General features: G+C 43.0%; 1 protein-coding gene across 1 annotated transcript in view; it reads right to left on the bottom strand.

The window, feature by feature from the left end:
* Positions 1-1478: 1478 nt before the first annotated feature.
* The window catches only part of spen (spen family transcriptional repressor), a 37724-nt gene continuing 24734 nt past the window's right edge, over positions 1479-14468 (bottom strand). The window contains exons 8-15 of the mRNA XM_048240473.1: positions 14213-14326; positions 13964-14077; positions 13227-13327; positions 5289-13122; positions 4838-5167; positions 4486-4680; positions 4025-4183; positions 1479-3565 (exon numbers count right to left, since the gene is read on the bottom strand). Of these exons, the coding sequence (XP_048096430.1) occupies positions 3434-3565; positions 4025-4183; positions 4486-4680; positions 4838-5167; positions 5289-13122; positions 13227-13327; positions 13964-14077; positions 14213-14326 (8979 nt within the window). The 3' untranslated portion in view covers positions 1479-3433. The remainder of the gene's footprint in view (positions 3566-4024; positions 4184-4485; positions 4681-4837; positions 5168-5288; positions 13123-13226; positions 13328-13963; positions 14078-14212; positions 14327-14468) is intronic.

Below are 14468 nucleotides of genomic sequence, written 5' to 3'. Positions count from 1 at the left end.
AGCCGCATCACATTGCCTCCACCACCAAAACACTGGCCTGAGGATTCCTCGCATTCCCTGTGGAGATGGACACACGCAGGACCAAAACCCCAAGAAACTGAACATGGCTGGGCACAGAAGACCTAGACCCATGCCCCAAACCCCCTCATCCCCACAGAAACAAACCTTTGAGGGGTGGCTTGGATGTGGACTAAAATTGTGGCCACAGCGCCAGGACCTTGGCCACATAAGTACACTCTGGTGCACATATCTAACGGCTCGGACACACGCACATACCGAGCTCTGACATAGAGAGCAGATTGAAATATGTCTGCCGCTGACATTTATGGGGCTCAGATCTGCAAGGAATGAGGTGATAATTGTTGGAATTATTCAAAAAGGACAAAGTGAGGCTCAATGGTCTTTCTGTTTGTTCTCTGTGGGAAACTAGCATGTCAAACATCAGACCCACCACTTCTGCTGCTTTTCCATTCTGAACTCATATGTCCTAGGCAATGCAAAGACTAAACTGAGAACTTTTTTTTAATAAATATTTGAGATACAGAATGCGATACTTCACTCCTGAATCTATGAGGCCTACAACTGCTTACCAGTTGCCTGCCTATCCTCCAACTGATCCCTCCCATAGCCTTGGCCCCCAGCAGCAGTCTGTTCCAGGCATGTGCACAGCTGTCCTTAGGATTCCTCACCACAAACTGATGTTTCAAACACTTGCATGGAGGCATTCATTAACTAGAAGAGATCCCGTTTTAACGGCATGTGCTGTGAAAGGATTACTAGATGAAAAAGAACATACTCTTGGGGCTATGAGGCACAAGCTTAGCAAATTAAGGGGGGCTTAAATGTTTCTGTGAAAGTGGCAATCGATCCCAGTAACACATGTGCATGTGTAGAATACTCCTCAAAGTGCCAGAAAGTCTCTCCATATCTGATTTTGGTGTGAGACAATATGACATTGTGCTTAAATGCTACTTCTCCATTTCATTAGCACAAAGCATGTCAAAGGCCAACCAATGCAGTATTTTGAAGATATTACTGTGAATGATTTTCACAAAAGAAAAACAGATGTTTAAAATGAGAGACTTCGGAGCATTAACCCAGTAAGAGTGATGTGATGTTTTTAGTTTGTGAGCAGGGACAATTTTGACAAATTATATTTCAAAGCCAAACTGTGGTTACTGTGCAATCTACTGGTGGTCAATGTCATAATTCATTATTCTCTGCATAAGGATAATGCCTTTTGCTCAGTAAAAAAGGTCAATGTTGCCAACAATAGTCATATAGTGTCAACACATTGGAAAAGAAGTGACCGCAGCAATTCTATCCCTGGAACTTCTTCATAAAATGAGATTTTGCTGACATCATGTGGCCAAACTCTTGAGTGCCTGTGTAGCCACGGAGAGGTTTCAACCCTGGCTTTGGACGCATGTCAGGGAAATGTCCCATAAGCAAATGATTAAAGAGTGAAACAGTGAATGACCATTTTAATGATCCGAAGAACAAAATTTATTTTACATTTTAAAATGTCCTCATAGAGGAACAGCAAAAGTACAAACTGATGAAATAGAGATAAATTGAAAGACATTTTTTTAGATTAACAGTTCTGATTCTTTTCTTACTTTTGGTATTTTTTTTTTAATTTGTATCAAAAATTATAAGTGCCTTCAACATAACCATGAAAAAAGTCAGCCTGCAGTCGTACAAATAGTCGCACCACAAAACTGAGAAACATGGTTCTACTTTCTGCATGGGTTTTCACCTAGTTCTGTCTTCTTCAGACTGCTTTGTTTTGTCATACAAAACAAAAATGAGGACCCTGAAATGAGACAATCTGAGCGCAAATAAACAAGTTCAGAGATAAAATTAATGACTATTTACATCTTGGCTCGGGAGACAGTGGACAGACAAGTATAAGAGGGAGAACATTCCCAAAATTCTTTTTGAATTCAATTTGTTTCCCCCCCATGTGCTAATATTTCATTCAGACATGTCTGACTGCATAGCATAGCTAATTAAACCAGATTTCTTAGTCAGACACACATGTTGTCAGAGAGATGGAGGCAGACAAACAAGTAAACAAAGAAAGAAGATATTGCGATTTACACAATCAGGGGAGTGGCCTCAAACATCACCAACATCACCACCACATCATGTCTGAGTGAAAATGAACTAGATTCCAGGAGAAGAATTAGGTGGGACTGAACAAGAGGGAAACAATAACAATCAAAAATGAGGCAGAGTCAACAAATAATTACAACAATGTGACAAATACAAAAAGTATGAAAATAATATTTGATTTTGTAATTCCATTTTTTGTTCCATTTTCATATTCTTTTGAAATATTTTAAAAGGTATTTTGGCACAGAATTTATTCTAGACAGAGTAAAAGGGAAGCAGCTTCCCCTTAGGACATTCCTGACATAATTTATCATCTGTGGTCAATGATATGCTGTAATCCACTTGGTCTCCCAGCTTTTTGTTGTTTTTTGTCCATTGTAAGTCCTTAAATATTTATAATATTTACACATTACCGCATTCACCCCTTTGCGCCTTCAGTCTTCAAGAGACAGAAAAAGTTGAGCAAAAGTTATCTTATAGTCCCACATTGAGGCATCAAGTGTAAACTGTACAACTCCAGAATCCCCTGTGGAGTTCCAGGGCCTGGTACATAGAGAGGAAAATAATACAAAAAAAAAAAAAAAAAACGGAATTAAGGTGGCAAGACACAACAGTAGTTGCAGAGAAGTCTGTAGAGAGCTGATATTTACGTGCCAGTCAGTCAGTGTGTGTTTGTTCATGTATTCTTCAAATGGTGAAATCCCAGGAAAAAAAAAAGATCTCACCAGCTCAGTTTTGTCTCTTGTGCAGAGAAGGCTGGTGAAAAGAGCATGTTTTTTTTAAAAGCATCATGTCAAATCTGTACAAAGGTAAAAGTACTTGATTCTCAATTTGATTTATCCAACATAGTGCAATGACTGATCAGATTAATCTTTTTAAGAACTTCTAAAAAAAAATAAAACAAAATCACAATCATCATCAGTGAAAAAACAAAACTGTTAAACAGTCCCTCCCAAAAGTTTTTAAACTCATCCCCTTTGTTGATGCTCTAAAAAGAAAAGAAAATCCTCTGTGTGTTAATCAATGACAAAAAAATAAAATAAATGATCAGATAATTGATCATTGTAAATCCAGTTACGCCCATTGTTGCCTTCTCCTTAGAGATGCATAGACGTGAAAGTTGAGGTGAGAGGATGAATTAAGGATCTGGTGAAAAAGAAAAAAAATAACAAAAAGAAGAATGAGTGCATGATGCAAAAAAGACTGAATCAAGTTCCGCAGTGAGGCATATTCATGTCCACACACATAAGAAAAAAAGGCTGAGTCCCATAGGCTGGTGTTGATATCCAGTGGGTTTGGAGAAGATGTCCATCTCTCACACAGAGGCAATCACAATCATGAGGTGAGGAGAGATGTTGGAGACACTGTTGAGAAGATCTGGGGCGAGGTGAGACAAGTGGGTCTCAGAAAATTCGCAGGGTGGGAAAATCTGGACAACATAGGCTGGCTACAGTTGAGAAGAAAAACAAACAAACAAACAAACAAACAAACAAACAAACATGAAAACTTATTTCAGACTTCATATACTCAACAATACAGATTCTCATGAAAACCAACAACCAACTCTTACAACCGTTTCCATTTATTACACTGTGGGCCTTAATTTGAATGATGGGCAAAGTGCAATGTCTTAAGTCTAACTAAAGCTAATTCAAAAGCTAGAAAAAGTAAAATCAATTTGGTAGATAAACACCATGGGCAAGACATTGAACCGCAAACATTGATGAGTCAGCTTAATGCTACCATATGCCATAAAATAGTTGTATTTCATGCATGAGAACTTTTACTTGCTGACAGACTTTGCACTTTGCCCACCAAATAAATTAGGACACACTGTCTTTTGCTGCCATCAATATATTCAATAGACAGGTTTTTCATACACAAGGTCAAAAATGTGTACACAGACCTGGTAAGAGCCGGGGTTGGGGACATTGATGATGCCAGCAGCTTGCTTGGCTTGCAGGTAAGTAATAAATCCACCTTTAAGAGCATGAGTCTGAGCAAGGACATCCTCCTGGTCCCTCCCACAAGGTAAAGCCAACAGAAGACAGTAATCACTTTCCACCTAATCAAAAAAAGGAGATAGGATTTTTTAAAGCAGTTGTCTTACATCATTCAGACATTGTGAGGAAGCATTACATCAGACTGCAATGCAAACAATTTTAGTTACAACTTCATTTTGAATCTTTTTTGCTACACTTGATACATTACACAGAATTGAAACCAAATTTCTATTTACATCAATGATAGCTATATGTGTCACACTAATTGTACATAACTAATATAATTGCATGCATTAAAAAACATAGTACATTACAGTGACATTCCCTATTCTTGCACCCATAAAACACAAAACAGAAAGCTTACAGTCATCCTTCGTGCCACTCCCTCAAGCTGTGCTGCCTCCAGCCGCATCCTCTGTGCTATGCGAAGAATTGGAGCGACCTCCACTGGTGGAAGAGACCGCTGTGCCAGGATGTTATTTCCTGAGACAAAGTGCAGCTGGACAGCAGCAGTGTCATTTTTCAGAGCAAGCAGACCTTGCCACACAATTGGGTACTTCTGCTCAAAAAGAAAGGAATACAGAAAGAAAGAAAAAGAAAGAAAGAAAGAAAGAAAGAAAGTGAATGTTACAAAAGTAAACAACTCACTAAAGTATACATTTCAACAATTAATTATATTTTTTTCCCCTAAACATCTTGTTTTTGTGGTCACTTACTGTTAAAAGCTTCACCGTGTCGACTGAACGGTGCTCTGTGTGTTCAAATTTCAAATCTGGTCGCATCTGAGAGGGGCCTGAGGCAGTTAGTGGGAGAGGGCCAGAGATGACAGCTTGAGGCCCCTTATGAAGTGACAGGGCCATTTCTGTCCTTTGGGCCACTGCAGAAGATGGCACAAAGGAAGGAGAGTGGGTGTCTCGCTGAACCCTGGACACGTGTGACAACTCCATGGCTGGATGACGAAGGTGCAAGCTTTCATTTTTCAGTTCAGCAATAGCTCCAGAGGGCTGCACTGGGGAAATCTTGTTCCTGTGTGGATGATCTACTTCCTGTTGGGACAGAGACAGATGACAAAAAAAAGATTGAGGAGCATGTTCAAACAGCTAAAAAATATATGTTTAAGAATAATAGCATCATATAGTTGTACAAAGAACTCTCAGAATGTCTCACCTGAGAAGGGGGTATGGTACGCTGTGCCAAGTTCATGCCAATTGAAGGGTGACCAGGAAACTGGGGGTGGAAGCCCCGCATCTCCCGGTACACTGCTGAGTACTCTGACATGGAAGTGGCACTGCCAGGATGCACAAGTTGGACACCTTGGGGTGGCATCATTACAGAAACAGGAGGATGCCCAATAATTCTACTCTCTGTATGGGGCGATGCTGGCATCTTGACTTCTAGAGCCTTTGATGTTTCCTTTCCTAATTGTTGTACTGCTTTGCCAGGGGGAGTTTTAGAAGAAGTTGCAGAGATGTGTGAGGTGGTCATTGAGGTCTCTGGAGTGCGGGACTTACGGGAGTCCACTGACGGGTGTTCCCCTAACTGATGGTGCATAAGGAGTCGCACATCCCTGGGGGCCATGTTGTACTGATCTAGACGTAGTGCACCATGATGCAACCCCCTGTAGTCACCTGGGACCACCATGACATCTGGCTGAAGGTGGGAGGGAGCAGGTCTTCGCAGGCCCTGATGAAAGTGTCTCAATTCTTCCTCATTAGCTCCACTTCCTGTTCCTGATCCCGGAGCGCCGGCATGCGACTGCAAGACCATGTCCCGGATTCCTGCCGGCTGAGGTGTGGTGGTCCGCTGCTGAGTCCCAGACCGAGGAGAGGCCAGAGACTCGGCACGCATCCCATAGCTTACTCCAGAGAGAGGAGGAGTACATCTTACATCTCCCTGAGAATGATGGCTCATTGATACTGACTGGGAAACACTGTGAGGAGGCATTATAACAGACTGCTCTGGGTGGTGCATGCTGGAGACATACTGAGAGATGGGGCTGCCTGTGCCTAAAACAACTGAGGTACCAATTGGAGAGATGGAGCTACCGGGAGGACACACTTTGGGGAAAGGTGAAGGTGAGTGGCCAGATGTCCGTGGAGAGTGAGGCTCTTGCTTTAGATGTTGACCTGATCTGTCAGTAGGTGTCGTTGGGCTCGAAACTCTGGGGTTACCAGACAAAGAGGAATGGTGTGAGCTCAAGACTGGACTCAGGTTGGAGGGTTGTATAAGCTTACTTGCCTCAACTTTCATGTTTATGGATTCCGCTCCAGGCCCTTTCTTTGCATGTTGCTGCATCATTACTTGATTGTACATTAGAACTTGGGGACTGTTAACTGACTGCTGGAACATTTTCACAGGACCGCCTTGGGAACCACTGTGGTATAAAGATTCAGACTTCTCAGAGATAGGGCTTCCCTGGTTAATAGAGATAACAGGCTGAGTATTGTACGGCTGGCCAGTTAATACCACACCTGTGTGTCCATAACCTGTGGGTGTCTGGGATCCCTTTGGAGTAGAGGGTTGTGATGGAGTGACAGACTCCTGTTTTATCTGGGATTTAGATACTGACTGCTGAAATTCAATGTCAACAGCACTGGCTGGTGGGATCTGGCTAATTTTGGCACTGATCCGTTGAGGTCCTTCAGTCTTTTGTCCAGAGTAGCTCAACACCACCACACCCTCTGAAGTGTTCACCCTTAATCCAGGGCTTGGGCCTGTGTTGTAAGTAGAGTTATCCACTACTGGCCGGCCTACATTGCTTCCATCTTCTGCCATAGACAATCCAGAGTAGCGTGGCAAACTGTTTTCATTCATACTAGCTCTGTACTTCTGCTTGGGTAATGACATTCCAGCACTGCGATTACTAAGAGAGATATGAGGAGTCTCATCAGAATCAAAGGGGGTAATCCTACTTATAACTGAGGTAGCAGAAGAAATCACTGAATTCACCAACTTCTCACTGAAAATGTGCTGATTCTCTTGGGGTTGAGATGGGGCTGGGTGCGGGAGCATGGCATGTGGTGTGTGAGGCAAGGGCCTATCTTCGGGAATAGAGGATTTCGCTGATAAAGGGTCAGAGGAATTCTCATTCTCAGACACACGGGGCTCCACTAATGTAGTTGTGAGAACCATGCTAGAAACAGAGGTACTGTTTGAAGTTACGTATTTTGGCTCCATCAGGATCTTACGTAAAGTGCTAGAGTTGGGATCAATATCAGATGCCTTAGTATCAGGGGGTAAGGGTGGATTCCCTGATACACTTCCAATACTTGGAATAGGTGCTGTGGGTGGTGTTACCACTACTTGTGGAGCAGGTGTAGATAAGGGAGATGTCTCTTCAGATCTGTTCAGCCAAGTTGGAGATGAGATTGCCAGTTTTCCTGGGCGTACAGGTGGTACATTCAATCGGGTTGGAGAAGGGGTGAGAGCTGGGGCAATGGGGTCAGTAGGTGGTGGTTGTGATTTAAAATGTACAGGACTGCTACTGCCTGAATGAAAAGCTGATTCTTGTGGTTCAGGTTGCTCTACAGCAGGTTGCTCGGCCTCTTTTGGCGTGTCAAGAGTTACTGCTGAGGTAACATCATGTTTACAGGCAGCTGCTGCAGTGACTACAGCTGCCGTCGCTGCTGCTGCTGTAGTAACTGCCTTTGGATTAACAGCTTTCATGTCTTCAGGAATTGAATCTGGTAGCTTTACTGTTGTTGGCTCTGCTTCCAAAACAGGCTCTTCCATCTCTCCTTTCTTACTTGCAGTAGTCTTTCGACCTCTAGCCTTCTTCGGGGTTTTCGGTCTGGCTTTTCCTGTTTTCTTTTGTGTTCCTACAACCGGAGATTCTTCTTGGGTTGTGGTTTTGGTGTTGATTACTTCAGATGGCTTAGGCTCTGTGACGATACCAATTTCTGAATCTGTGTTCATGACATTACTGAAAGCCATTTGAGTCTCAGGTTCCATTACTTCATTGGATATGGGTAAAACTACTGGATCTGGTGTGGGGAGCTGGAGAGGGTAGGATGGGGTTGCAGTGAATGCATCTGCATCTGCAGAGATATCCTCGGCCGTAATTGAGTCGATTGCTGCAGCAAGTTCTGTTTCACTGGCAGGATTAGCTGGTTTCTCTTCTTCCACCTCATCTTGTGGTTCAACTGGAACTGGTGGTAAGAGGACTGGGGGCTCAGCAGGTGGTTCTTTGTATGGGGATGGGAGAGGCTGTTCTACAGTAAACTTAGAGATATTCTCAACTGCCCTTTCAAGCTCCATTTGACGAGCCAGGAGAGCTGCAGCAGGGTCGATTGGGGGTTCAGATTCAGTGTCCTCTTTTTCATCTGGGCTGAGGTCATCCACATCCTTAAGATAACTAGTTGTAGTATCTTCTTTTGGAGACATTTCAGGTTTTGCTTTCTTTACAGAATCTTGAAATGGTTCAGGCTCATCTTCCCCTGAGCGGAGGACACCTATTACATCATCCACACTTAAATGAATTACAAGATTTTTCAGACTAAGTGACTTGTCCTCACTTCCTGTTTTAGAGCCACGAGTCAATCTTGGTGGTTTAGTCTTACAACCTTTTTCAGCTACTTTCTGTTTCTCAATAGAGGCATCTAGCTTCTCTTCCTCATTCTCTTCAGATTTCTTTTCAGCAGTTTCTGTAAATTCTTTCCCTTTATCCGTTTTCTGGGATTTAGTTTGTTGTTTGGCATCCTCTGATAACTTTGCCAATTCTTGTGGCTCTTCAACTGATTTAATTTGAGATTCGGAGGCTACAATTCCATCAGTTTCTGACTTATCAAACAGGATATCCATTTTCTCAGACTGTTTTTCAACTTTGCCTGTTTTTTTACTTTGTGTACTTGTAGTGGGTGAAGACTGTGTTTTCTGAGTCCTGGGAGACCGCCAACCCTCTGAAACCTTAGAAATGTCACTGCCACTAGACTGTTTGTTGTCGCTGTCTTCTCCCTCAGACATTTTAGGCTGGTCTCCCTTAACGGGTGACACATCTTCAACTCTTCCCCCTTTACGGGTCTTGGGGCGACCTCTTTTGCCAGTAGGAGTGGGAGTAGAATCTGGCTGAACCGGGTCTTTGTCAGCACCCCGTTTTCGTGTAGGGCGGGGAGGTTCAACCACATCTTTTCCTGATTGTTGCACAACCTCATCTCCAGCTGGTTTAGCATAAACAGAGCGCACATTGCGCCGGCGTCTGCCTATGACTCTATCGGACTCAGGCCCTTGCTCGGTATCCGTTGAGTGGACTGGTGACTTTCCTCTCGGAGATGATGCTCTTTTCATCTTTTCCCTGTCAATTCGCTCACTTTTGCGAGTTACTGGCTTCTCATTTCCTGCTGGCTGACTGTGTGGAGGAGTTGGAGGTGCTGCTGGTGTGAGCTTAGATTTCTTGCTCTTAAGTTGTTTCCGTGGAGGAGCTGTTTCTGCTTCAGCATCTGATGTGGACGATGCCATTTCAAGAGGCACATCTACATTCTTGGGTGAATGGCTGTCTAAGGGCAGTGTTTTTTCAGGCTGAGGTTCCTCTTCCTCCTTGAGGGCTTCTTGAATTGTGACAGGTTTGGGTGATAACTTTGGAGACTGTAGGTCCTCAGCTGTTTCTGTTTCTAAAACACTTAGCGAGGCACCAGGAGTGGGAGGCTTAACATCAGTGTAGGTGGAAGGTTCCACAGTCAGAGTACTTACAGGAGTTACTTTAGTCTCAAGAGGTTCCTGTTTAGGTTCATCTTTTGCCTCCTCTTTGCATATAGGATCAGCTGGAGAAACACCAACAGTTGGAGGAACTTGATACTTTTCGATTTGCTTAGACTGAAGAGGGGACATTTCAGTGGTGTCCATCATATCCTCAACCTTTACCTGAGGGACTGCCAACTTTGTTGTGGAAAACAACACATCTGGTTTATCCTGCAGGTTATCATCTAGTTGAGATGACTCCTTAGATGGGACAGGTACTGATACTGACTGAGCTGAAACAGGACTTATTGGCTTAATGTCTTGTGTAGTCTCATCCACTTTGGGACATTGCTCCTGGTTCCCTTCTTTTGGCTTGTCATCCTCATCTCCATCGGGCACATTAGTTCTCTCTTCGTGGGGCTGGTGATCTCTGCCCTTCTGTTGCTGTAACTCTAAAAAACGACTGTGAAAAAGTACAGTTGGCTCTTGTGTACGGTCCTCACCTCCAGTCCCAACATGTCCCTCAGTGCCACTCAATTGGCTCACAAGTCTACCTGCACCATATTCAGGATCCTGATCTTTGCGTTCAAGATGTTGCAAACGACGTGAATCTTGTTCAAAAATGGAGCTGTGAAGAAAGCGAGAAACAAAAAGCTCTTGACGTTCATAGTTCTCAGTTTTGGGCATCTCCTTTTTATCATCCAATTTGCCTTCAGAGTCTTGTTTAAACTTCCTTTTATACCAAGAGGGAATAGGTCGTGGTGTTGGCTCAACCCTCTCCTTGTCTGAACTATTGCGCAGGGTAGTTAACCGTGACTCATGACCTAGAAATGACCAATTGTCCTCTCTTGAGGAGGAGAGAGACTTTGCTCGTTCCAAAAGAGCCTTGGTGTCTGGTGTTATAGTCTTATCCAGGGCAAACTCATAAAATTTATTTTTCTCAAGTGAACCAGATAGTTTGATATCCAAATGTCTGTCTTCTCGTTCCCTCTGCAAGCACAAGAGTGAGGCATTCGATTTGGGTGAGAGACGTTTATTGTCACCATCATCATCTGAGTCTGACTGAACCTCTCCTGGCTCTAGCTCACGAACAGGTCGTTTACGGATTCCATCCCGTTTAACAACGCTACTTGGGAAAGACATGTCCATGCGCAGTGTGTCCTGCTTTATTCTGCTCTCCCAGCGCATTTCTCCTTCAGCTCTTTGAGAAACTGCCTTTAGTTTGGAATGCTCTGTTTGTGTAGCAAGCATTTTCCCAGTGGAGGAGTCCAAGCTGTATTTCAAGACATCTAAGCGATTGCTGACCTTATCCTCTTTATCTTTAGAGTCTTTATTGGACATCATGAGTGGTGAATCTACAGTAGCCTCTTCCTCACTATATACTAACTGTCTTGATGGCGCAACAGAGATTGAATTCTTGTCAGAATCTTCACTAGCTGATCTAGAGCTTCTGTAGTCACACTCTCGTTTTGAATTAAATTCAAAGTCAAGGGTCTCTAATTTTTTACGTTTGCTGGGTGGAGAATCATGGCTGACATCCTGTGGTGGCTTTCCCACTTCATGAACAAGACTGCGCCGCTCCAAATCATCTGAATCCACGCAAACAGGACTTTCAGATTTATCTGACTTGTCATGCTCTTGCAGCTGCTTTTGAAGTCGGCGGTTTTGTTCCATTTGTTTTCTACAGCTTTGGGAGTGGTCTATGTCCATAGATATTTGGACATCATGCACTGTAATGCTTTTCTCAACAAAGTGATCTTGGTTGCTGATATGCAGATGTTCTTTTTCTCCAAATTGTTCTTGATCATGGCTTCCATCACTAGGACGAATGGGATTTTTCAAACCAAAACTTCCCAGCTTCTGACTAGAGAAGGCATCTGTTGACTCTACAGCATCTGTTGGCCCTTCATTTGGTTCTCCACAACAAGACTGCAGATTGAGGCCAGAGTCCACACTAAGTGTTGCACACTCAGACTCTTGTCTGTCTGTAGGACTACTACAAACAGCTACCAGTCTTTCCAATTTAGTTTTTCGATGCTCTCTCTTATAGATGTCTTTAACTAGCTGTTTCTTATCACTGTCTGCATCTTTTGGCAGAGCACCATCAACTGGCCTCTTCGAGCCAAGTCTACCCTCTTCCTCCTCCTCCTCAGTGATCCTCTTAAGCCTATCAGTTTTTCCAGATGCCTCCTCAAAACGTTTCTTTCGTGCAGCTAAACGGTCAACATCTACAGAGGAATTGGTACCCTCAAGTGCTGGGTCAGACTTCAAGTATTTTTTAGCTTTAATTTTCCCGTCTTTATCCACCAACTCAACCTGACTTGTCAAGCCCTTCTCTTTTGGTACCTTTACATGCCTGAGAATTTCTCCCTTTTGAAGTTCCATCCGGGGAGGGAAACTCCTCTGTTCTGCTGCAGAGAGAGGTGGAGGGGGAGACCTAACAGAGTCAGTTGAAGCTTTCAGTCTTTGTTTTTCTGTGACTGTATGAGGGAAGAGATCCAGAACTTTGCCTTCCTTTTCTTTAACCCGTGTAAGCTGCACTACACATGGTGGTAAATCTAAACGCCCTTTGTTCTCTTTCTCTTTACCAAGAAATCCTTTGCCCTTAGCTTTTTGGCCACCATCTGGGCTGCCATCCCTGTCAGGTTCTGGGTCAGGATCTGTCTCTGAAGATGGCACACTAGGTGAGGCCAATTTCAGCTTCCTTAACTTTTGTTTCTCACTGCGATCTTTGTCAGACTTTTCCTTTCTGACAGAACGCTTTTCCTTCTCTCCTGCACCAAGTCGCTCAGATTCGAACAATGGTTTCTCCTTGTCGGCCTTCTCCGTCTTAGTGTACCGATCCGGCCTCTTTTCATAGCGTGGTGGTGAAAGAGAACTGCAGCTGCCACTTCTCTCTGATGACCGACTATATATGGGATGTTCAGAATCACTTGGTAAACGATCAGAGGGTGAGGGTGAAGCTGTGGGGCTTGCTGGACGTCGAGGGAGAGATGGGCTTTGGCTGTGCTCCATAGTCCTACGCCCATGGTCACGCTCACGGTCCGTCTCAAAACGTTCTCTCTCCCTCTCTCGTTCTCGTAAATAGTTGTATTTGCGTATATCCTGCTCATAGGGGTCCCGATAATCTCTGTACTCGCGGGGGTCCTCATAGTAGCGTGCATCATAGAAGTCCGTCTGGTAGGGATCCCACTCTGGGTAGAACTCCCGGCCTCGAGCTGCGTATTTCCGTCGAGGATCATCGGTGTAGGTGCTGCCAGGTGTTCGCACATTTTCATAGTATGCCCGCTCAGCAGAGAACTCATGATATGGCGGCCTGCGCTCATCTCTGCAAACAGACATTTACGCATGTTTGTTTAGGAAGATAATTAAATACAGTTATTACTATATATTGTATAAATATATTACGTATGTGTAAACAATTTTACTCACCGTCTTTCAGGTACAACGTCATAAAAGTCTCGAATGTCCTGCCCAGAGGCTTGCATTGAACGGTAGAAAGCCATTTGACTTTCCTGATTGGCAAAATCCACCTATGTATAAAAGCAAAGACTTAAAACATTGATTCAAGTAGTTATAGAGTATCACATTAAAACTTTCAAGCCATATTCAAGCCATTTTCCAAAAAAAAGGTGCAAATGCTGATAAAGACATGCTGGTGAACGTGAACGCACCAAAAATATGCTACAGTTGAAGTTTTGTGTGATTTTTAGTTATCTCAGGATTTGTGCGAAGATAGTGAATAGTGAAAAAAAAAGATAGAATTGGGTGTTGGTGTTTGAAATGCAACAACTGAGCAAATAAATGAAGATTAGCCATCATACCAGTGTCTTTTTCCTTTCATTATCATATAATTGTTTGAAGGATGGGTGGTTCATGGCTGTGAGGCTTTCTTCAGAGCAGCAAAAAATGTTTGAAAACATTGTTTGATGATTTACCGGTAGTTATTATTTGTCTTTACCATTATGGTGTCTTCATTTTCAACATTTCACCAAATGTAAGGCCTGAGATCCTTTCTTTCTGACCCCCACACACACACACACACACACTTTCATCATAAATACTGAGGCGCAAGTAAGTGGAAGAATGTCTTTACCATCATTCGAATCTTTTTTTGAAAATGACCCTCATTCAACATGAGTAACTCTTTCCATATGTAACTTATTTACCTTAATTTTATTGCCCCCAATCTTCCACCCCTTGGTTTCTTTGACAGCGGCCTGCGCACATTCAATGTTGTTGTAAAGGATGAGAGCCATCCCTTTTAATCTATCAAACACAACCTGTAAGGAAAAAAGTCCAGAAATATAGCAAGTCATCTATTTTGGTTATTCATAATTCTCTTTTAGTAATTCATAATTGTCTTTAACCATAAACTGAAAATGGACAAACACAAGACAGAAAAAACATTGCGTTACCTTCACTACATGTCCATATCTACAAAAGTGGCGTGTGAGGTACTGCTCTGTGATGCTGGATGCTAGGCCATCCAACCATACACATGTTGTAGGCATGCTTTTCCCAAAACCCAACTGCAAGACACAAAACATAATAGATAGAGAATAAGCCCATAGCCATCAATAAGTGTTCAAACATATTTTAACAGTATTTTTGCTTTTTGCATATTTCTTACTATCCTTTCTGTTTTTATTATTATATGTAAAGTGATTATTG

The sequence above is a fragment of the Alosa alosa genome, chromosome 4, assembly GCF_017589495.1.
Source record: "Alosa alosa isolate M-15738 ecotype Scorff River chromosome 4, AALO_Geno_1.1, whole genome shotgun sequence".
Taxonomy (NCBI): Eukaryota; Metazoa; Chordata; class Actinopteri; order Clupeiformes; family Clupeidae; genus Alosa; species Alosa alosa.
Note: the sequence above shows the minus strand (reverse complement) of the source record. Positions and strands in the feature narration are given on the sequence as shown.